This window comes from Drosophila biarmipes, chromosome X (genome assembly GCF_025231255.1).
Source record: "Drosophila biarmipes strain raj3 chromosome X, RU_DBia_V1.1, whole genome shotgun sequence".
Taxonomy (NCBI): domain Eukaryota; kingdom Metazoa; phylum Arthropoda; class Insecta; order Diptera; family Drosophilidae; genus Drosophila; species Drosophila biarmipes.
The window spans coordinates 19,778,184-19,801,900 of record NC_066611.1 but is presented as its reverse complement, the minus strand read 5'-3'; the positions used below and the strand labels follow the sequence as shown (position 1 = coordinate 19,801,900).

The 23,717-nt window shown below is 43.6% G+C and overlaps 1 protein-coding gene across 5 annotated transcripts; it reads right to left on the bottom strand.

Moving 5' to 3' along the window:
• Positions 1 to 464: 464 nt before the first annotated feature.
• On the bottom strand, positions 465 to 22,275 carry LOC108023494 (tyrosine-protein phosphatase corkscrew). 5 transcript variants are annotated; one of them, XM_017093025.3, is made up of 11 exons: positions 22,112 to 22,275; positions 21,397 to 21,584; positions 21,191 to 21,317; positions 7,061 to 7,223; positions 6,188 to 6,367; positions 6,006 to 6,123; positions 4,635 to 5,587; positions 4,475 to 4,565; positions 4,212 to 4,401; positions 3,736 to 4,148; positions 465 to 3,655 (listed from the first exon to the last, which is right to left on the bottom strand). In XM_017093025.3, exons 1-11 carry the CDS (start codon positions 22,123 to 22,125, stop codon positions 3,558 to 3,560), a joined length of 2,535 nt encoding a protein of 844 aa, XP_016948514.1. In that variant the 5' UTR covers positions 22,126 to 22,275; the 3' UTR covers positions 465 to 3,557. The 5 variants fall into 5 exon arrangements, with proteins under 5 accessions (XP_016948514.1, XP_016948513.1, XP_016948512.1 ...); XM_017093024.3 differs by having other exon boundaries at positions 465 to 4,148; XM_017093023.3 differs by lacking the exons at positions 21,191 to 21,317; positions 21,397 to 21,584; positions 22,112 to 22,275 and adding an exon at positions 12,475 to 13,936.
• Positions 22,276 to 23,717: the final 1,442 nt, after the last annotated feature.

Below are 23,717 nucleotides of genomic sequence, written 5' to 3'. Positions count from 1 at the left end.
GGACTCACATACGGATTCACCTTCGTTTTGGGGGCCACTAGGTCGCCGCCCAGTCAAAGCCAGGCTTCGACATATTCCATTTGAGTAATCGTATTACAGGCTAACTATATAAAGTACTAGATCACGCACTTACACACACGTTCGTCGTCCGGTCGGGGTCACCCGCTAGTGTTCGGATGGTGGGTGGATCGTGGTAGGTCAGGGGTTGGTTCAGATTCGAGTGGGAGGTGGGGGCGAACTCACGGTTACTTATTTTTCTAGGCAAAAGAGGCGGCGATGCGACACGACGACTCCCACATCTGCCTTCGGTCTGGTCGAGGCAATTCGATATAAGGCTAAGTTCCTAGGTGTTTGGGTTATTGTTTTCAGTTCGCTGAGGATTTTTTGTATTGCAACGCAAGTTGAGAACCAAAAAGTGAAAGCGTTCAACAAACATGCAAATAAAATAAAATATAATGTGCCTCTCTTCGTGTATCGCATGTAAAATGTTTTATTTTTATGTATAAATACAAATATAATTTGTGTTTTTAGTTTGTATTCGTTTTTCAGTTTTGTTTTGTATTTTTTTTTTTGCAAGATCAAGATGAATAACAATTTAAAGCACTTACAAAAGCATAAGGTAAAATAAGATAAAATAAAAGTATATTTTAAACATAGGTATTACTTAGATTTGCACAATAATCTATATAGTTTTCAATTTGCAGCTGCTGACATTGAGTTACTCCTTCCTGTATATTGTATATTTTTGATTTAGCAGATGGATTTACATTTATTTTTTAGGTACTGTGCTTAAATATTGCATATATAGTTTTACGCTTCAGCGTTAGAAATAATAAGCTTAGTCAAAGAAAACACCAAATTACAAGAACTTATACCAAACAAACAACAACAACTCTCCCAATGTCACAACATGATCAGGGTCTATCAGATGTCGAGGTCGCACCTGGGACATCGAATCAAGCAAGGCAACAACAAAGGAGAAAACACACACCTTCTGCAGTTTATAAAGGAACTAAGGAGGTAGTTCACTTCTCAAGGGAACCGGAAGCGGATGAAGCGATCTACCCGTCAGCATGGTTCCAAGGAGTCAAATCTAAGCCAGTGCCAATCATCCCGAGGTTACCTGATAATCTGCCAAATCCATTAATGGGTGTAAGAAATGCAGTCGTGGAACACTTACTAGCAAGAACTCTGCAGAAGGATCTCGCAGTGAAATATATCTACTTGGAATTGAAAGAGATAACGGAAAAGCTGACTGAAGATTGGGATTCATTCGGTATCAAGATTGGATTAACAGGAGAATGTGTGAATCCCTTTTCTCCTGTTTTGATTTCTGAAACAGGAAATCTTGTAACAGTCCCATCAAAAAATGCGGAAATACAGCACTCTTACTGGGCTTTAGTGTCAATATTGTCTGCCCACCGTCTCGGTCGAACCTCTTACATGGACTATCGTAGCAAATTGTCTGAGAATTTGAAAGGACAAAGTGAGATAGTCAGACCTGCAAATGCACCAGGATATGATGAGATGGCCTCCCTTTATGGTGCATGGAAAGACGACTCAAACTTCAAGAAGATGGTTGCCACGATTGATATGTTTTATGCTAAATTCCCGGGATGACAGTACCACTTAATTCTCTTTGGAGCTGTAAGTTCCAGGCACAAGGATTGTGCAGCATTGTCAGCACTCTTCAACCTGAAACACGCAATGGGGGCCATTGCAGAGAATCACGTCTCTTATTGGATAGGAAACGAGACAATTGCTGAACAATTCATTCGAATAAGAAGAAATTGAGAAGCAGTTCTTTGAGACACTGGAAAATCTCAATGTATACCAGGAATATGGAGATACAAAGGAGACACTTAGAACAACTGCTGCAGGAATGAGAATCTCACAATCCAAAGAACCCACATCTGGGGATCCCAATGAATGGTTTGAAAACATGGATAAAAGAAATTGGAAATACACACCAAAGATGCAAAGGGCATTCAATAAGGGATCACTTGGAGACAAACTCAGGACCTTGCTTCCTCTGCCCGAGGGGGCTGACGATGAAATTCTATAAGGTATTAAAGATTCTAAGAAAATAACGATACCCCCAAATCCTTCTTGTGCATTTGGTCAAGTCTGAATCCACCTAGTTAGCATAAAAACAAAAAAAAGAGAGAGACAGAGAAGGGAAGGCTGAGACTGAGACTAGGGTAGAGAGAAAGGAATAGAGAGACACAGACACACAATTAATGCATAATTTCTAAAGTTATCAAATTCTAAATACAATTTTCTCTTCGATCATTTCAAATGTAACACAATGGGCAATTTTATAAATAATCATCAATTAAGAGCATACGCATACAATAACTAAATTAGAGGGGAAAACGGGGGATGGGAGGTCGGAGATTGGCTGCTAGAGATATATGTAGTTCTCGATCTGTCGAGCTGTAATCTTAGTTTTCTTATCCTAGGGACGACACGCTCAAGCGCTCTTAGCTTTCTCACTTTACTTCTAATCTGTTCTCATCTGTTCGGTTGGCGTCTCCGCTGTTCTGTTCTGTTCTGTTTCGATCTGATCTCCTTCGCCACTGTTCTCATCTGCTTCTGTTACTTCTGTTACTTCTGTTACTGTTACTGCTTATTTTTCTGTTTCTGTTTCTGTTTCTGTTCTTATCTCGCTGTCACTCGAATCACAATCAACGCTTTTTGTATCATTATCGTTACGTGCTTACTGCCTTAGTTACTCCTCTAACTGCTCTTCTTTCGATTTCGTCAACACTTACAACACTAAAAACTTGATTTGCACTCCAACCGGTTACCCGTTTCCGCTTTCGTTTCAAATTGAATTTGACGGACTTCGATTCGACATTTATTTTTGTAAGAGGATTAGGATTAGGTTGTATTCCAAACTCAAAACCAGTGATTTTAAATTGGAAACTATAATTTATTTCAAAAAACCATACATTAAAGTTTTTAAAATTCGAAATAGTGTATCTTTGGTGGTTTAAAACCAGCAGCAACACATTGAAACTGTTGTCCGATTGCGCCAAATTCAAGCGCCATGGAACCGGAAACGGGACCGTATAATTTTTGCGATTCTGCTTAAAAATGTTTCTCTTTTTTGGCGGATCTGCTGCAGTTCCGCCCAGATTGTATCTTCAACTTCCGGCTGGGGGACCCTTAAAAAACTACTACATAAATATGCCTGGGGTGTGGGGTTTTTCTTTTGGGGTGGTGGGGTTACTGCTTTGCGTGTGCAGGGAACACTTACAACATAAAGCGAGACAATAACATACAACTAAGCATTACACAATTACAATTACAAAAAGTATATAGATTACAATTACAAAATTACAAAAAAAAATATATATAAAACGTAGAACTTGGTACAACAGTAAAACATAGTCAAGGGTAGTAAGGGCTTTCTGGGGCGGCAGGGTGACTTTAAAAATGAATTCCACTTGTGGTCTGTGTGCGTGTGGGGGGTGGTTCTGGGGTGTCGAGGGAGGAGGGGCGGGGGCGAGGGGGAGCGTGTCAAGGGGCGTCGCGACTTAGAAATTCATTTGTCATGTTTTGCGCGGCGGTGTCGGCGGCGGCGGCAACGCAGGCGCATGGCTCGGCGGTCGCAGGCCGATCATGTCTTTGGGAATGTTTTTGTATTTTGCTGAAAGATGACGGGACTGGTGAGCAACTTGAGTATGCCAGGACGCGGTCGCAACGGCGGCGCCGGCTGCTGCATCTTACCTGCTCCCGCCGGAGCAGACGCCTGCTCCTCGCGCTGCTGTTGCTGCTGCTGCTGCTGTTTCAGCGAGTCGCTGTAAAAGTTCGACTTGCGCAGCCCCAAGCCAATGTTGCCGTTGCTGCTGCTGCTGCCGTTGCTGCAGTTGTTGCCGCTGCCGTTGCTGCAGTTGTTGCTGCCATTGTTGTTGTTGTTGCTACTGCTGCTGCAACTAACCACCGGCAACGGCGGCTGCTGCTTCGAAGCGTGCTTGTTGCCGCCTCCCATGCCCATGCCCACGACCATGCCCAGGCCCATCCCAATGCCCGAATCCGTTGACGGCGGCGTTAATGGCGTCTTACTTGGTACTAAACTTATGCTAGAAATTGCTGGTGGTAATGGAGATCTTTGTGAATCGTTGCCAATTTCGCCCGTGTACCTGGTTATTAGAAATAGCCGCCATTAGCATTGACAATCTGCGGAATCCAAGGCCTAAACTCACTTTATATTGGTGTACTCTCGGCCAACCTGCAGGCTCTGCTCCTCGGCACGCTTGCGGGCGATCAGGGTCTGGATGTAGTGCTGCACCGCATAGTAGACGAACTTGTACTGCGCCTCCGTTTGCACGAGACCGGAACGCTGCGATCGGACCATCTGGATGGTGCGCTGAATGTCAATTTCGGTATCCAGTCCTGTGAAGAAACAAAAGAAAGAGCGGCTTTAATTGAAACACTATAAACCAATGTATTATAAGCCAAAGCCTACCGTTGCGGACAATCTGATCCAGAATCATGTCGATCACTATGAAGGTGCCGGTGCGTCCAATGCCCGCCGAGCAGTGCACGCAAATGGGACCCTAATCATGGTTGGGAAAAGATATTCGATTACAGTCAGTCCTCCCACTTTGCAATTCAAGTCAACTTACCGGTTTCTCGCCCGCCTGGGCCAGGTGACTCTGTCGCGTGTTGACGTCCTGCAAAAAGTTGAGCACACAGCCCGGATCGGCGGGCACTCCGTGATCCGGCCACACCTGAAAGTGGTAGTGGAAGATCCGCCGCGCCGGCTGCTCCCGCCACGATACAAGGAACTCGCGCAGCGTATAGTCACTCGTCGAGTTCTCCGAGACGCACTGTATTCGCGCTGGGCCGAACTGCTCCGTCCTGCCCTCGTCCGGCCAGTAGCGGGCGCACTTCTCCTTGCCTCGCTCGTACTCCTTGGTGGTCATGACAATCACCCGCGTGTTCTCCTGCCACACCATGTTCCAGAAGTCCGTCACCGTGTTCACCTGCGGGGTGAGCAGGCAGCCCTGGGTGGCGATGTACGTTTTGAACATCTCCCGCTCCCTTTCCCGCTCCCGCTCGGCCATCGACATGAATCCAGCTCCCGATATCGAGCTCGATCCCGATCCCGGTCCGTAGGACGACGAGTCGCTCGAGTGCTTCTTCAGCAATCCGGCCAGACAGCTGGCTGCACTGCCCGCGAGATTGGTGGGTGTGCCGGGTCCGTTGACGCTGGCTCCCGAGGATCCAGAGGAGCCAGAGGAGGGCGAGGACGAGGCCGAGGATTCGCTGCGCTTGTGCTTGCTCAGAGAGTCCGACTTGCGGCTGCAGGTGGCACAGTTGCTGTACGGGAGCGTGGCGCTCTTCACGGCGCACTGGACGCACGTCTTGTTCAGCAGCTGGCAGTTGGAGCAGTTCCGCTGCGTTTGGGCCGCCGTGCAGGCGGGGCACGAGGGCACCGAGCTGTTCAGGCTCTCTGACGAGCTGCTCATGTTGTACAGGTCGCCGTCGGTGGGCAGGCGTATGTAGTTGGCATTGATGTACTCCGCCCCGGCCACGCTGTTCTCCACGTCCAGCAGCTTGACGCGCGTGTGGTCGTCTGGGGAAGGGAAATGGGGAAATGAGTTAGTAAACTTAATTGATTGGGTACATGATAATGTTTAATTTACAAGGATATACTGTTTATATTGTATATTATAAGAAGGCTCTGTTTAACTTTATCTTTTATCTAAGACTCCATCAAATGTGAAACATTTAGAAAAAGTTTTTCAAGTTCAAAAGCTTGAATATGTTACCCATTATACTAAATAGTGTTCATTGGGTATAGGAGGAAGGCCATTAGATTTCAGTATAATCACTTTCTTGAAATATCCTATTATTATATATCCAAATATATATCCTGAGGGATATATCAAAGCAACGTTGTCAGGTCACAAATCTATGTTAAGTACCATAAAATAAAGGCCTCCTTGGGGGGAAGAGGGTGATCCTTAGAGATCAGGGTGTTCCATACTCACAGGGCAATATGTTCCGGTAGCGGTTCTTCAGGCGGTTCTCCTGCTTGTAGCCCTCGTTGCGCGAAAAGGTATCCCGGCTGTCCTGCTGCAGCGACTCGAACTCCTCCCAGAAGCCTCCCTGGAATCGTAAACCTCAGTATTAGTACACCGCGCAGTTTAGAATTTCTCGCTGGGAAACTCACCTTGACCAGCTGCTCCACCCGGGCATTGATTCCGGCCGCGGTGATTCGCGTCGCGTTGAAGGGCTGCCGCAGATGCACCACCGTTCCACACGTCTCCACCATGGGATTACGCTTGTAGTGATCGATCAGTTCCGACAGGGTGGCAAATGATTCGCCGCCGCCGACATCGTACTTCTTGTCCTGCAAACGGGGGAGTTCGATTAAGCATGGGCACTGCATGTACGTAGGTTTACTGGGCACAAAGTAATCAAGTTATTATAATGCAGCGGTGCAAATGAAGGGGGTTCAGCAGATTAGCTAATAAAATCGAAAACGTGACTGCAATGTCAAATGGGAAAAAGGCCAGCTAGACATGTAAATGGCATAATTGCAACCGCAAACCGTAAACCGCAAAAACCGTGCACACGGCTTAAGTTATAGTAAAAGTTGAAAAATAGTTTTGGGGGAATTACGTTGGAACTGGAAGTGCACTGCTTGATCGGGTTGGAGCTCCTGCAGCAAGCAGTTTTTGGAAGCTTTTCAGTGTGCACAGTGAGAACTCGATAAATTTCTCTATCAGCCCAGGAAATGTTTCAAGTATTGGTTGGCAAACTAGGTTTGGAGTTGACTCCATTTGGCAGCACTTTAACTGCGGAAAATGCACTTAAAGAGGCGTCACCGTACAATTTTAGCCAGAGGCACTGTTAATAAATGCACACACATATGACTCGACTACAGAGCCAAGGTCGAGCGATGAGGAACTTTATGGGCAGTGCGACTTTGTTGCTATACTGCCATCGATTTGCATTTGCATTTGGCAGGGAGCTCGGGAGGAGGGACTGGGGATGGCGATGGTTATATCTGGTTAGTTCAGTGGTTACATATGCAACATACCTGCCATCGAATCATGACATGCGTTACTTTGTCGTCCGTCCGCACGGAGAGGACGAAATCGCCAGGCTTGCTCTGAGATTCACGGACGAGAAACGAACCATTCTTGCCTCGCTCCAGGATCAATTTTTCCGCTTCTTTGCCGGAAAGATTGCCATGAAACCATCTGCAAAGGAATAAAGAATGAAGGAAATTAACTAAAGGAAAGAGTACGAATATAAATATATTCATATATATACATATATCTTCCGATCGATGGCACATCCACTGGACTAAGTGAGCTATTGACTGACTGACTGACTGAGTGCTCGACTAGCGACTACGTGAGCGCTCAAAATGCAATTACAAACTATACGAGAAGCGCACAAAAGCGCAAAATACTAGTGCCAATAAAAGCAACAAAAATAGCTAAAAGGCAACAACAGCAACCGCAATACCAATAACAAAGCAACAAATACGAGTAGGAACCAGGCAGAGCAAACACAAATCGAATATAAGTACAGTCAACACTAGGTGTGTGGAAAGCTTTCACCGCTTATTAATAATTAAGAGTAATATACATCCTTTTTGTATTGCTTTAGGCATTGGTTTTAGCATACACCGACTTAAAAATTAGAAAACATTTCTTTTTGGTTTTTTTCCAATGTTTATATATTTTGTATGCATGCTAGTAAGTTGTTACCCTAGTTCCCTTTTTATGGGGTATTTGCTGGGATTTTATTTTTCAAAATTAAAGTCCAATATTTTTAAGCGAGAACGCAGCGAGGTTCTACTGTAAGAAATATATGTGCTAAGGTATACACCATCAAAACTTGGAAGAAAACAGCCAAATGCAAGGCGACAATGGCAAAAACAACAGCAATGGTGGCAAAAACACGCATACGCCGTGTGGAAAAGCGCAAGTTGAATCGAAGCCAGCTACTTGAGGCCCGGGACTTATAAGTCGACTCGTCTGGCCTGCTCAGCTTAGTCGACTTGACAGACTTGCGATTGCCATCGTCATGGCAATTGCAATTGGAATACTGTTTTGCGATGTGACATAGAAAAAGGCGGCTAAATTAAGCTTGAAACGGAGAAATACTGCGGTTTAAACTGCTTGCCACAGCACCCCAAAAAAGTTCGATCTTAAATGGAGCTCGAAAAAGCAGTGCAATAAATTAGATAATATGGGGCGCTTTGAGAAATTTTTCACTCAAAGAGGGGAACAAAATGTCAAATTTATTCCTAGTCGATAACATCGTATATCGCACTTCGATACGCACGCCTCCCCACTTTTGGCTTACAGTTCATTGTTTTTGTTTGGCTTCGCCTTGCCTCCCTCCTACTATTTTGCATAAATAACACTAACTTAAAAAACTTGCTTTGAATGCCATTATCGACCATGTGGTGCTGTTGACTTGTCCATCTCTTAGCCCGCTTTCGAGTTCGTCGCCACCAATCAAACAAAAAGATACGGAATTCGATCAAAATCTAGAAAACAATTGACAACATTGGTTGTCCTTAAGCCGGTTTCAATTCAGTGCCTGGGGTCATAGATATCATAAAATATGTCATCGAGAACGCGAGAACAGGGTTGCTGGCAGGGAGACACTAAAAACTCATGTATAATGTATGCGGCAGCATAGAAGTGCCAAGAGCTTAGTTCCCCCGGATATCCCCCTGCACAGAAAACAATAAATGTGTCTTTTCGACCAGAATTTGTGTGTATCTAATTTAAAGATATAACATAATGTTTTCATAGATAGCAACCACATAAGACGGTAATCTATAACTTATGATATTTGTGAAAAATATTTTCTGTACAAATTGATTGATTTTAGTCAGCTAAGTCAATTCATCTTCCGTGTGCGATTGGCTTGACTATTAATAGAAATTCATGTAGAGACAATTAACATTACATTAGAGCCACACACAATCGTGCATTTCAATGCTGTCTGTCCGTCCGTGTCCCTCTCTCCTCTTTCGCCATCTCGTTCTAGCCCCCTCGCTCTGTTTTGTCAGCCTGTTACAGATTCAAGGTGGCCCGAACCCGATCGGTTGGGAGTGATAAGAATGAGTTTTATGGAGTTATTTTTAGCAAAACGGAAGTTAAAAAATCTATTACTTTCTTGAACTGCTTGAAACATGTCGAAAGCAGTGAACTGCTTGCCAGGGGCAGCTGTACTTCAGATTAAATGGTAGCAACAATATGACTTTCCCTACGGTCTTAACTCCATGCAGTTTTATTTTTAAGTAAGAAAATGTAAGAAAAATGTAGTCTTCCTTCAGAAAGAACGTCGGAAATACGTTTTACCAGATCATGACCAATATTTACGAACTGCGCATTCTTTGCGATGATTCAACAAACCTACATATATTCATGTGAGTGTGGAAAGGTTCTCGCGATATTTGCATAAGACAATTCACAGTTTTCGGACCACATCTATTAGCACTTTTCGGTATTGTTTAGCCGATCGTTTATTTGCGATCGCCGAGTAGACAGATTGTTTAAATTCGGGGACGCATCGCCCTCTGGCGTCTGACCCCGTGAAATCGAGTTGAACTTAACAATTATCGCACCCCACATCGATCATATCTCCCATATCCTTTGTGCCATACTGCCAAACTTCGTCTCCACCCATATTTCGGTGTTGATCTTTAATTTTAGCACTGTGACGATAATACAACACAACACAAATTACTTTTACTGATCGCTCTCCCTTCCCCTCGATGATTTAAATCGGGCCGAGCTTTAATCGCAGTCGTCAAAAATATCAACAGAAGTAATACCTCCAATGCGGAGTACGTCAGTGAAAATTTCACAACATTTTGCATCATTTACAGTTACACTTACAGCAGTGCATACGAATGTGATATATTTACATACGAAGGAAGCTGAACCTGAAGCTGCGCGCCATTCATGAAAGCGCCGCCTAAGGTCAACAAACAGATTTACATGCACACACGAATATGCGCAACTTATTTGTACTCAATTATATCTGAGTATACGTGTATGAATCCCTGAGTGTTTTTAATCGTTTCGTTTGTCACAGGTTTATTTATTTTTTTGTGTGCCAACGCACCTGGGAAGGCGGCAGCAAAACGGGTGTTATGGGGGTTACAAAAGGGGGGCCGGAATCGGGGAGCCGAGGCCTTCATTTAATTAACTTCTCAACTCGGAAAGGTATTGAATGTGCTGCTTTTCCATACCCTAACCATCCTCTTAAAAGCAGTGAGTGGAGTTAAGGATTCAAGCAGTTAATCAAGTACAGCCATTTCAAAACATGATCATATATTTAATCGACTTTTATCAAATTTATAAACATACTTTTATCAGACTTAAATTCTTCCTGCCCAATACGAGGGGAAAAATTGGGCTAGAACGGTAAAGTTTCCGTGAAGTTTTTCCCCCTTGCAGGGTCTTGGGTCTTTCCACTGAGAGCATCTTGTAGTCGGGGGGCTGCATGAATTTGCACAAATTAAAGCGTTTTTATTTGATCAGCGGCAGCGGAATACTGTTGTGCAATGGAAAAAAGAGGAAATATGCAAAACAGAAGGCAGCCATTACGAGAAATGCATTTTCATAAATCTTTTACCAGCCCTATAGCGAGAAAGAAAAACAAAACATAGAAAATTTTATATTCATTTAAAGGAAAAAACCCCACAAGGCAAACTGCGGAGTTTCCTTATATTTTTGACCTAAGGAAATGGCAAGTGACAGACACATGGCACGCGTTTCGAGATGTCAAAGCTAAGGCCAAAACATTTGCCGATCATTTACTATAAGGAAATTGATAATATAATTTTAACAAGATCGAAGACATTCAATTTAATATTGTGTCAAGTTCCATACTAGTTCTGCAAAATACCATATAAATGCCTTGGGCAAAGAGTTTAGCATAAATTAGAACCCAATTAAGTATTATCGCCAGAGGGCAAAACTCCCATAGATCAACCCAACAGGTCAATCAACACATTCACCTATAATGAATCAATTCCCATGGACATCAACATAAATAACCAACCGAAACTCACTAAAATACCAATTTAAGCTCAACTAAAAGTCAAAGATAATTAATGGCACATTATACTTCAGCAGTTAGAAAGATAGATATGTATTGTACAAACAAATATTTAAATATTCTGGGGAAATGTGCGAATCGAGACTTCTAAGACGGGGACAGCCCACACAAGCAAACAAACAAACAGACAGAGGCACATGGCACAAGCCGCCGAGATAAACACTAAGATCGGAAAGGGAGTGGGTTGGTATGCTATTGTATGGAATTGTATAGGATGGAATATTTGGGGAATGTGGACGACGGACGACAGACACTGAGACATGGGTAAACATTCTGAAGTAATGTGAGGAGATAATTCCGATCTGGCAGTGGGCCCAAGATACAAAGTCTGCAGTGGGTATTTCGACGAAGTCTCCGTGGCTCTACAAGTGCGTAGTACGTCTTGGGAACCCATTACCTATCACCCTCACCCACAACTCAATCTTCAGCTCTAAATGTTAAAATCAATATCGAAATGTTTGACTTGACAATGGGTTAATTGCGTTAGAGGGGGTGGATATACCATATTAGAGTGCCGATCTAATCTTCCAAATCTATTTTCATTTCCACATCCATTCCCTTCACTCCGGTGGACATTCATTCATACATTAGAACGCCAATTTACGACTTTTTTCATCCGCACGATTGCTTGTTTTTGTTGTCGAATGCTCTGCGTAAATATTTACTCATTTTGCGTGGCAATTTTGAACACATGACAATTTGTGTTGTGCTGTTTTTTGTTTTTTTGTTTTTTGTTTCGGCGTCAACTGCCTGTGATTGCCTGCCTTATTAGGGTTAATGCTAATGGGCAGCAGATTGGCTCCAGACTTCTCTCGAATCGTTTGCTACTCTACGACATGTGACCGACAAACAGGGCGGATAGGAGGATGATTAAATTTGAATTGCCTGACTAACGGAGCAATTCTTTTCTTGCCTAGGGAAGATTCCCTTTTTCTAAAAAGATTTTTCATGAGAGATGGGTAGAGTAGGGTAAAAATTGTATACATGCTACACCTCAAGTAATTAGATCATGACTGTTTGACATTTCAAACTAATGTTTTGGGTGTAATAAAATCGATTAAATCTATGATCATGTTTTGAATAAGCTGTACTTGATTAAACTGCTTGAATCCTCCACTCCACACTCTGCTTAAAAAAAGCCATAAAATATTCAAAAAATTTCAACAAAGTGCGATATTTGTTAACCCTTTTTGCTGGGTATCAATTATTTCGCAACCTAACAAATTAATAGTTCGCACTTTGATAACAATTAACATTTAATTTCGCACGCGCCTCAAATCAGTTAATTACGCTAAATTTTGACGATTTTTTGCTAGCTAAATTTGATTATTATTTTCGTGGGAGACCGGAACTTACGTGTAACCAAGGAGCTGGACGCGCATGGTGGCCAGAAGCGACAGGGTGCTGTTGGAGCAGCTGGCTCCGCCGAAGGCGGCTGGGAATTGGGGCGGGGTGGCTGTCCAGGAGGTGGGCGTGGCCGGGTAAGAGGCATAGGCGTTGGCCTGGGGGCTGGGAGTGAGGCGGTGCAGGGATTCCGTGGACGTGGAGGCGGAGGCAGCGGCGGACGGTTGGGCGGACAGGGGACGACGTCTCCGCTGGAGGCGATTGTCCTGTGCACTTTGGCCCGTTGTCTTGGCTGTCACGCCTTTGATGATCTGTGCCAGCTCATCGTGGGTCATGCACTTCTTGCAGGCCGTCTCCTGGGCCACTTCTGGTGTCTCCGGTGGCGTAACCTTCGACTTCTGACCCTTGCCGACCTTGAACTTGCCGCTCCTCTCCCGCTCCTCTGATCGCCTTCCCTTACTTCCGTAGTGCGCCTGAATGGCCCTTTCGTACTCAAAGTTTCGCTGCTTATTGTAAGCATTGTTGTTTATACTAATATTATTGTTATTATTATTGTTGTAGACTTGTTTCTCTTGCAGCTTGTGATTGACCACGTTGCCCAGCGAGCTGGACAACTTTTCCAGGCATTTGTTGAACAGCATTTTCTTCACTCTCGATTTCTCACACACCAAACAGAAAAAAATACGGCAGCTTAAATGGGTAGTATTCCACTGCGGAAAAATGCGTCTTGGTTGGGCTTTTTATATTACTTTTGTTTTTATGTAACAACTTGCCCACATGCACACACACTGAAAACACAAAAACTAGAATTCTTGTTTTTGTTGCCGCTGTTTGTTTTGTTTTTCTGTTTTGCCTTTTTTTATTGATCTTAGTCAGCTCGATTAAGGTGAAATGTCTATATAGTTGTCAAATAGAGTGTTGTTTATTATTGCACAATTTTCTTGAGAGCCAGCAACAGTTTCTTTTCATACGACTTGACTTTAATGGTTTTAGCCACGGTGGTGGCGGTGTTGGAGGTTGAGGTGGTTGTACTGCTGGTTTTGACCTCTTCAGGGGATGCGGCTTGCTCGTTCAGACGCGTTTGTGCCGCCATCAAATGCTCCAGGACAAATGTGGCTGAAGGCATAATTTGGCGCGGCTTGCTTTTTTTGAACAGAGAATTTACAAATCTAAACCACTCGAAAAAAAAACTCGAAATGAACTGCTTGCCGATGATCGACGACTGATCGACAAACGGCAACTGTTGCTTGCGCGCTAAGCTTAGCTGAGCTGCTAACCCGTTGGACCGCAACTCGAGAATGAAGCGCCTGCTGCCGGGTCTGAAGCTTTTTGCTTCGGATCCAGATTGGGATTCGGATTCTTAACGTTGTCTCAGCGCAGCGGCTTCTCCTCTCTCCTTCCGATACGATTCTTCCGCTCTCTCAGTGGGTATATCTCTCCGACGGGAGCTGGTGGTGTTCTAAGCGCTGGGGTATGAATGAATCTGAGTCTTGTCTGGCTACGGACGGCGCTTTTTGTTTTTAAATCCAGCAGCCGCTCTGGTTAACCCTTTTTGCCGATCTCGTGGGTCGGGAAGGGGTTTCTGTTTATGGGCTTAATTTACGGTCAGTGAGCCAGAAGTCACAACAATAATAAGATTGAAAAACAAAAAGACGTTACGAAACGAAAGACGTTACGCGAGTCTTTGATTGGCAGTGGGTGTGTGCACTGCTTTGCGTCGACTCCTGTTTGCAGGCTCTCCGCACTGCTTGGGCCCTCGTTGGGCGCCACTTGTGTATATGTGGTCACAGCTCGAAAGCCCCTTGAACGTTTTTTTTAGAAAGTGTCAGCACTGTGCACTTTAGATTTAAGCGACACTTTAACACCTCGCTCAACTTTCAATAAAGTGATGGTGCCAGGCTAACACCTATCGAAATTGAGCCGCCTTCCTCAATGCATATGGGTAATGACTGTACTCCTGGATGAATCACCGATTCCGTCGCAATCAGAATCCGAATCATATAAATTTCGAAAAGCAAACAGAAAATTAATTCCAATCCGAAAATGGTCATTTCGTGATATGAGTGTGTGCTGCTGACTTGTAAGAAAAAAGCAAATATAAAACGCGCTTTAAGCGCCGTCCGCTGCCTGCCACCGGAAATGAAACTGAAACCGCACAGCAACAATTGTGGCGGCCATCTAGGCAAGGAGTTGGTTGGCCGAGGGGCAGGTGGTGGGCAGATGGGAGGTGGAGGTTAGAGGCTCGTAGCTCAAAAGCTCTCTTACAGCGCAAGCGCAGACGTCAGAGGAGCGTACGTGTGCAGAATATGTTTTTTGGCCAGCACATCAAAAGTGGCAGACGTGCGACTGGCTGTCAACTACGATCTTAGCAACACTTAACTATCAGCCACCCACCCCCCGATGACAAATTGTTTATTTTTGTTCTTTTCAACATTTCGTCATTGGTTTTTCGCTGAAACGCACAACCAGAACTCGATTCGAAAACCGCAGGCAAAGTCCAATCAATTGAAAATTTTTCAAAAAAAATTCAATACAAATTGAAAATGCAAAGCATAAAACAAGTGGGGAAGCCCATGTGGATTTGCATGCACCAATGCAAACAGGATGCCTCGAGCCAGATGAACCAGATCCGATGGAAACCACACGGGTGTTCTGGGCGGAGTTCAATGTCAGCAGAGAATATTAGTCATTGCCATGGAGAACTGGCAGTGAAAGTAATATACGGGAAAATTGAAATTATTTTGGTTTTAGAACGTTATTTTGGGCAAAATATGTAATATTTTCTGCAATCTGGTCCGCAAAGTAAAACAAATTAAAAAAACTTGATATTTTGACCCGCTTTGATCTTTGAATAGGCTCAATTTGAATTTCGCATTTCAGATTTGTTTAAATTATCCATGGAATGATTACAAGTTCAGGCAGAAAAACCTGGCCAGCCCAGAAATAAACTTGTGTGCCGACAAACAGTCCCAGTAGTTCCATGCTCCATTCCCGAGCTCCGCGACCTTGGCTCTCCCGAAATCGTTGCTGGGGACCCAGACCGCATTTGGGCACAGCCAAATCCATTTGCGGCTCCGATGGGGAGTGGGCAAGAAATAAACATAATTTATTGTTAATAAGTTGTTGTTTCACCGGCGGGGAAGGGGTAGTTTATATGCCAGGCACACAACTTACGAGTCGACCATTAATTGTTCGCCATTCTGGATTCGGGCTCGTGTTCGAATTCGGATTCAAGATCCCGGGATGGCAGCCAAGTCGGTGCGCTAAGGCCTAAACCGTAGGCAAGCGTGGCAGGCCGCCAATCCCCCGAAATGGGTTAGCCAATCGATGGGGTGTCGTTGCAAGGACTGATCTACGAACGTGTTCGCACTAAATCAGCCGAAAATCAACAGAACTTTTTGCGGCGATCGCCAGAGCGTTTTGTTTTCGCGAAATATAGTTTATGGGCCATAAGATCGAGCATTTGCGAGCCGGGTGTATTGTACACATTCGGAACTGAGAACTAGGGACCCCACCCAAAAAGGGGTAAATCAAGAAATGACAGAGAAAGGCAATTAGGAGAAGTATTTCTATTATTTACAAATAATTTACAAATCATAAAATCACCGACTGTGGGCGTGTGTAAAATCGTAGTATTAGTCAGCTAGAACGGCGTGTTTTAAATATGATTCATTTCAATTGATGATCAAGTGTCATAAAAATAACAAAAATCTATTTATCAGTATTTAAAAGGTAAACAAGTTTTGCTTACATCTAAAAATGATTGTTTCTATAATATCGGCGGAGCTCCCTATTTTTAGGGGATCACATATGCCAAGACCCGGGGAGACAAGCCCAGTTTTACATGTAACTAGGCGGACTTCCCTATTTCCGCTCGAGATTTATGATATCGCCCCATATTCGCCATGCTGTACCAGCCAAGAATATATCCCAAGATTTACGATCCCCGGCATAATTTATATTATTAGATGGAATACTACGTGCGCCCCCGGACCTGTAACACTTTTTTTGCAACCAGATCAGATGTCCGGTTCCCCGAATAGCCGGGGACTCACGCGCCGTTTAATGGCGGAAAAGTTTTTCTTTTGGAATGGGGGAAGAATTGCTTTTTGGTCGGTTCGTTGGCCTTCCAACATTTCGATTTTCTTTGCGTCCCGACGAATCGAATCCCATATCCCATTTATTGCCTCCAATCTCTCCTCCCTTTTCTTTGTGGCTCTTTGTTTTGGCTCTGGTGAGGTTTTTAGCGAGGGATTTACCTGAATATTTAATTGCGGGACGGACGCATTTGCTGTTCGTGCCGGGAGCTTTAAATTGTCGTGTGCTGGGCAGTTTAGGATACCCAATATAATGACCGATTATCTCGATTTGAGTGCACATACGGGCGGCTAAAATTAAATTCAGTTCGTGGGACTTACAAAGGGAAAGAACTGGAGAACATAGAGAGCATGGGGAACTGAAAGATTCAGGTGAATAAAACTTTAGGTTTAACTTTTAACTAATAAAATTTTGTGGATTTGTTTTTCAGAATCGTAGTATACCTGAAAAAAGTATTGTTTTCTTGCTTGTTCAAAATCGCGATCATCAAATCAGCAGATCTTCCACTGATCTCAAAGGTAGAGTTTAGTGGGACTATTAATATTCGATGTCGACAATTAAGGTACAATCAGTAAGCGCGAATTAGATGGATGTTATGCAAGCAGTAGGTCTCGTTGGGTTCGGTTTGCCAAGCACTTCAGGGCGAAACTCTAGAGCGGTGCAGGTACAGTTGTGCCGGCATTAAGCGGCACCATTAGTAAGCCCCCCGATTGGCACTTTATAATCAGAGCGTCAACTCGGGAGTCGACAGCTTAATCGGGTGCATCTGGCGGCGCTGTTTACCCGGGGGATAAAACAAGATGAGATCGCTGCACATAGAGGCGATGCATAGTGGATAAAATTCCTCTGGGGACGGCGAGTCAACAGTTTGTGGAGTATGTGACGGATGACACGATCGAGGGCACCGGCAGTGGGCGTTAGAGGGGCGGCCCGATGGGGTTTGGGGGTGTGAATGGGCGGTAAAGTACCTGCAGCGGATGAGCACATGTGCGTGTTTACACAATTCGAATCACTTACGTATGTGCACAGAGAACAACATTTAAGGCAATTAACTACGATCAACTTGATGTTTGAAAAGTTAGGCTTGAAAAAGTATATCAGGTTTTACCACACTTGTGTGGCACTTAGAGCTAGATCCGTCACAAAGGTTTTTCATTAAATATATAGAGAAATATTATAGTACCCTTATACGTAACTTATAAACTTACAGAATATTTATGATCACAAAGTTTGATTTTTCTTCCCGTGTACGCTTCTATAGACATTTATTGCTGCTGCTGTTACGGCTGGTGCCTTAGATACAGATACGGATACAAGTGGGTTGGGGTACAGATACAGATAGAGATACTGCTATAGCCAAAGCTACGTGCAAGGCATAATTTATAAACCGTTTGTAGGCTTGTCTTAATGGCGAAAATTGAAAGCATTTAGCATTTCAGGCACTTGAGAGTGTGATGGATGGGCAAGGGCGAGGGCGATGGAGAAGGGGATGTGGCTGGGGATGGGGCTGGAGTGCCGTGGGGTAGCTGGGCAACGCTATTAACCATTATCCAGTATCCATTATCCAACACAAACAATCCGAAAGCTTAATTGATGATTGTCAGATTTGTCCTACTCCTTGACAGATCGCCTGGGCAATGGAAGAAAGTGCGCGAAACTAAAGCAATTAACAATTATCATCTCTAATTGCAACGATTAAGTGGGCAGGTAGTCAAACAAAAAACAAAAACAACTTAACCGCATTTCATCCAGTGATTTGCAATTCGGTTGTCGGTTGCAGACCAATCGTTATTCTAACTCGACCAAAGGTCAAGATCGGCGCTGAGAAATGAAATGGGCTTGAAATCGGATGGTGAAATGGAAGAGAAGGTTGGAGAACGTCTGAGCAATTCCGAGTGCAAGGTTTCCATTCCGATTGACATCTTTCACATTCCCCTGAAGGTGTTTTACTCGCCACGAGCATAGTTAAATTATTACCCATGAATGTACGAGCTTACATTGTAGGCGACTATGTCTGTGCGAAAGGTCATGATATAAAGTACAGCAGGTATGCCACACAGTTCAATAGAAATTCCCAATTCTCTACACCCACCAAATCGCGGATGGAACTAATAATCCCCATTGTATGCATATTACTCTGACTTATAAAACTTACCAGAAGGCAAACGAATCGATTTATAAATAAACTGACCGCGTAAATTTACCACACCCCACAATAAACCCACTTTTCGGACGACTGACGTTTGCGACCCCAAATTTAAATCACCCCCTGACCAACCCCTAAAAATACAATTATGATTGGTTTCGATTCGAGCCCGATTCCGATTCCGATCCCAACCCTTGTTTGACGTCACCGCGAATCAAATGATTTTAGCGACCCGCAGATCGATTATAAACCATACAACACCTTCTCGGGCTAAAAATAAACGAGGCTCGGATCGAGGGGTTTTAAAAATAAACCAGAATCGAAAAACTCATAAACGTCACGAGCTTCAGTCAAGGATAAGTGCCTGGTGACGGGGCTGGGAAACCAGATTGGGGGGTTGGAGAAGGGTTGAGCAACAGCAGCGACGACACACGTGTTCAAGACAATAGTGGATTCCACCAAAAAGTTACAAAAAATAATTAAAGAATTTTTAATGTGTACAGTTGAGTAAGTAGCTAGCGCAATAAATACAATATAGGCGAGTATTCAATTAAAATAGTCGCAGACCTCTGTTACAAGTTAGCAAAACTGGTTTTCACCGAGGCAGCATTAGAGCCCATTGTCACCTGTGTACATTTAAATTGCTCTGAAACTAGGCGTATTTTTAGATTTCTTCATTTCCATTACTATCCAAAGCCAGGTGTATCTCCACTTCTACCAGTGCGACCTCCACTGTGGCCGTGCAAGCGTGCGTAGCACCGTTAAGGTCCAAAATTCCAGATGGGCTGTATGTGTGCCTTTAAGGAGCCCCGCCAAATTCAGAGGGGCGTCGGTGGGAGTGGCCGGCCGAGGTGGCTGACCCGTAGGATGCGGGAAATGCAGCGCACGAGGGGAACGAGGAGCAGAAGCCCCGAGGAGACGAGAAGAACCAAGACGAGGCGACAAACACGAAAGAAAGAGCAGGGCCGTAAAATATTTGATGGCCGGGTGGACAGCGGTCACAAAAAATATTAATAAGCAAGAAATACAATAAATAACGAAAATATTTCGCGCGTGTGGGTTGTAAAAGCCAATACAACAACGACAACGACAACGGCAACGAAGACAATGCACTGCCTGTGTGGGTGACTGCGTGAGCAACAGGTGTGTGGGTGCCCGATTTAGGTGGAATTAGAAATTATTCACCCACAAATTCATCTCGACTCGAAAACGAGCTGCCAAGCCGAGCTCAGTGAATTGTAAACAATACCAAGAGAAAGACTTGGCGGGAAGAACCAGCCTTCAAGTACCCTTGCCCTGTTCTTCGAGACATGTCAATCCCACATGGAGCAACATCGAATAGCTATCAAGTCTGTTATTTTTTAATAGATTTTTTAATCTGTATTTGAATAGAACAGCGAAGACATCTAGTTATTGTATAACTTCGACCCACACTATGTTCTTCCTTATCACTAGCGTTGGTAAAAAAACTTCCATAAAACCCACTACTTTTTAAGATCGTTTATATTTTCAATGAAAAACATTTTCATCGAAACAAACAATTCAGTTTTGATATAAATTACATACGTAGATTGTGATCTAGTATTCCACTTAGATGCATACTAAAAATACTTCGACCCATACTTTGTTCTTGTTAGAAAAACTTATATTTTTAATGCCACATATTCTCACCAAAGCACACAAATCAGTTGGGATCTCAAAAACATACCTTATGATCAAGTATTTAATTTAGATTCATAAATCCGTGCTCGTCCTTAATTCACAACACCTTCTTTGAATGACTTTCAGAGGGTCTACATAACATAACGCTGTACACCAATGTTTATTAATACAAGATTGTTCTGAGTTTTGCAATAAGGGGCTTGGGAATGGGAAAGGGGCGAAAGGGATGCGGCTTGTGGCCCTGCCCCAATTCGCATTCCCAGTACCCGATAACAATGAGGGAAAGCCTGATAAGCGAATTGCCTGAGAGTTATGTTTAGACTTTAGTGCCCGCACAAGATCGTTTGTAAACATGGTGTATAAATAATAAATCGGAACCGAAAGCAAACAAATACGCCTCATCCTTGGACAAAGCGGAGTGGATCTGAATGTAGGTCATGGATTTTCGCGAGAACAAACAGTTCGATTCGCTGCTGACCCAATTTCCAGGGAATCTGGCTCTATTGACGTCAGGTTATTTTAGGATTGTGGTTGCACAGCGGTCTAAAGGTTGAGTTACAGTACAACAGCAACTTAGTCCATTTCGAAGAGGGTTCCTTCGACCCTAAGCTTTGCAGAGCTAAATATACTTATTCCAAGCGATAATATCATTCCATTTCTTTTTAGGACGTTGGTAAATCTCACAAATGCTGCTTTAATGCATCGAAATGGGAGCTGAGCCCTCTGTGATGTGTCGATAGGTAAGTGCCACGCTATACCATCGCCATCCTATGCGTACCATCTTGGGTTCTAGGAAGCATATCCCACACAGACTGGACTTACCTTTCCGTGGTGGGCTCGGCACAGATCAGCGGCTGCTTCAGCTCGATGGCCTGGCCGTTCTTCTCCTTCAGCTCCCCATTCTCCATGTAGTATTGTACCAGTTCCGGCAGTGTGGCGAACTTTTCACCTGCAAAACGGAGGGGGATTCACACTGGTCAAATGGGTGGGCCGAACGGGGGCGATGGGGAAGGGCGCGCATCACTCACCGCCGTAGAGATCAAAGAAGTCGCCATTGTTTTGGATTTTGATGTGGGTCACCTCGTTGCCCCGGCGCACGGAGAGCGTGAAGGCGCCCGGATTCGAGGAGGAGAGGCGGGCGAGGAAGGAGCCGTCGAATCCCTGCTCCTGCAGCAATTTCTCAGCTTCGATGCCAGATATCGTTGGGTGGAACCATCTGCGGAGAGGGCACAAAGATATGGTTACTGGTTACCGAACACCGAACCGGTTACCCCCGGTGGGGGGAGGGGCAAAAGTAGGGGGTGTAGGCAGTCGACTGTTGTGGCACTAGGTACTGTCGGATCCCAAGGATGCACTGCAGGGGCAACGAGTGGGCAGCATTAGGGTGTAGCGACATCGCTTTTGGGTCGCCGTCCGCTGTCACTGGTTCTCCGCAGCGATTACTCGGTGGGCAACAGCTGTGGCAGGGCAGCAGCGGCGGCTCTGCTGCATCCATTCCTCCGCCGCCGCCACTTGCGCCCCTCGTTCGTCACATTGTTGCACTTTTTATCTCAACAGTTTCAGTTTTTTCTGTTCTTTTTGTTGTTTCTGTTTTTCTTCTTTTTCGCTCTGCCTTTGCTTTTGTATCTACTTATACATATGTAAATAGCCCAGTTGGGAGCGGAGCGTGCGTGTGTGTGTGTGTGTGTGCGCGACTGCGTGCGTGTGTGTGCGGTAGATTGTCGTATTTCCCATTGGATTTACCTTCGCGATGACATTTTCTTATTGCGAGCACACTTAAAAAATAAATAATGGTGACACTTAACGGAAAAAAATGAAACTTATGAGTAGATGCTTTGTTTAAACTTATTTTTACAGTTGGTTGGTTGGATACAAAAAAAAAACTATTTTTTACTGGGCAGTGCAGTGTGGCCAGGCGACGCGAAAAAAAAACTACAAAGTGCCAGTAGCGAGGGGTGGCCGTCTTGGCTACACGGTTAGTGCGGACTCCAACCGCAGACGTGGAATGGAAATGCCAAAACATACCGTTAGTTACGAAACCTTTTGCAACACTATTTATATTCCAACATTCCGGGTAACGTAAACCCTGCTTTTTAAGGGAGTGTTTAGCTCATCCACCAGCTAATCACAACTAGTAGAGGTCCTTCAACATCACCCCCTCCCCATTTCCAATAACCAACACCAGCTCATGGTTTTTCTTCTTTTTATTCAAGCAATTTAAAAGTTTTTCGGTTTGTCCATTGTACATAGAACTATGTATTTTGTGTTCTCCTTTTACTAATTTATCAAATAAATATAATTTCCATTCTAGGCTGTCATTTATTTGTTTTTCATTCGACTTTAACATGGACTCTTCAAATAATTTACAAATACACGTACAGTAAAGGGATTCCTTCTTAATTTTGTATCATATTATATGATTTATATAGCCTTTGTTTTTTATTTTTCTTTGTAGAGACCTAAAAAAGTCATATTCCATTTAAGTTTTGCGTTTAGTAAATACGTTTTCATTTGATTTATAAAGCGCGACCGTATTTGATATACATTTAAATTTTGTATATGGAGTCGTAAACATTTATGCATTTTCTCTTGGTTGTGTTGTCTTTTATATAGGTTTTCGATTTCAGGGTATGTCTTGCATATCGTTTACTAACAAAGGTACCTAAGATTTGCATTAGATGTGATTCGATTTTCCTCTACTTGAAGAGCCGATTAAATGGGCTGCAAATTTCGAAATGGCGAACTGTCGACCTTTTCTCTTTCTCAGCTCCATTTCCTTTAGTTTTTGTCGTGTGAGATGTGAAACATGATATAAGTGTGATTCTTTTTGGACTTTATGCAACTTTATATGTATGCTTTATACTTTAATTCCTCCTTAATCGTTTATGGTTTTGGGTTTGCTTGGTTAGAGTGACTGGTAGCCTAAATGGTAAAGAAAAAGATCGCTTTATTGGTAATCATAATAAAAAGAAGAGCACTGTGCGCCTGACTGATTTTTAGCTATTTTTTTTTTATTTTTAATAGTTATTTTTCATTGTATATATGCTTGTTTGGTAAAAGTAAATAACACAGCGTTTTCTATGCAAATTAAAATTAAATTTGTGTTTCCTTTCCTTTACATTAAAGAATTGTTTTGAACAAAACAGAACGCATTTTATGGCCTCGTAAAAACAATAAAAATGAGTAAATTAGGTGTAGTAAAACTTAAAGCGAAGCGAAAACAATTACTTCAACTGATTCTGATTCTGATGCCCGTCTCAAATGATATAAATTGCACTCGGAACACATTTGGAAACGGCGGATTTTCCAGGGACAGGGTCATATACAGGCCATACACCTCTTACAATCA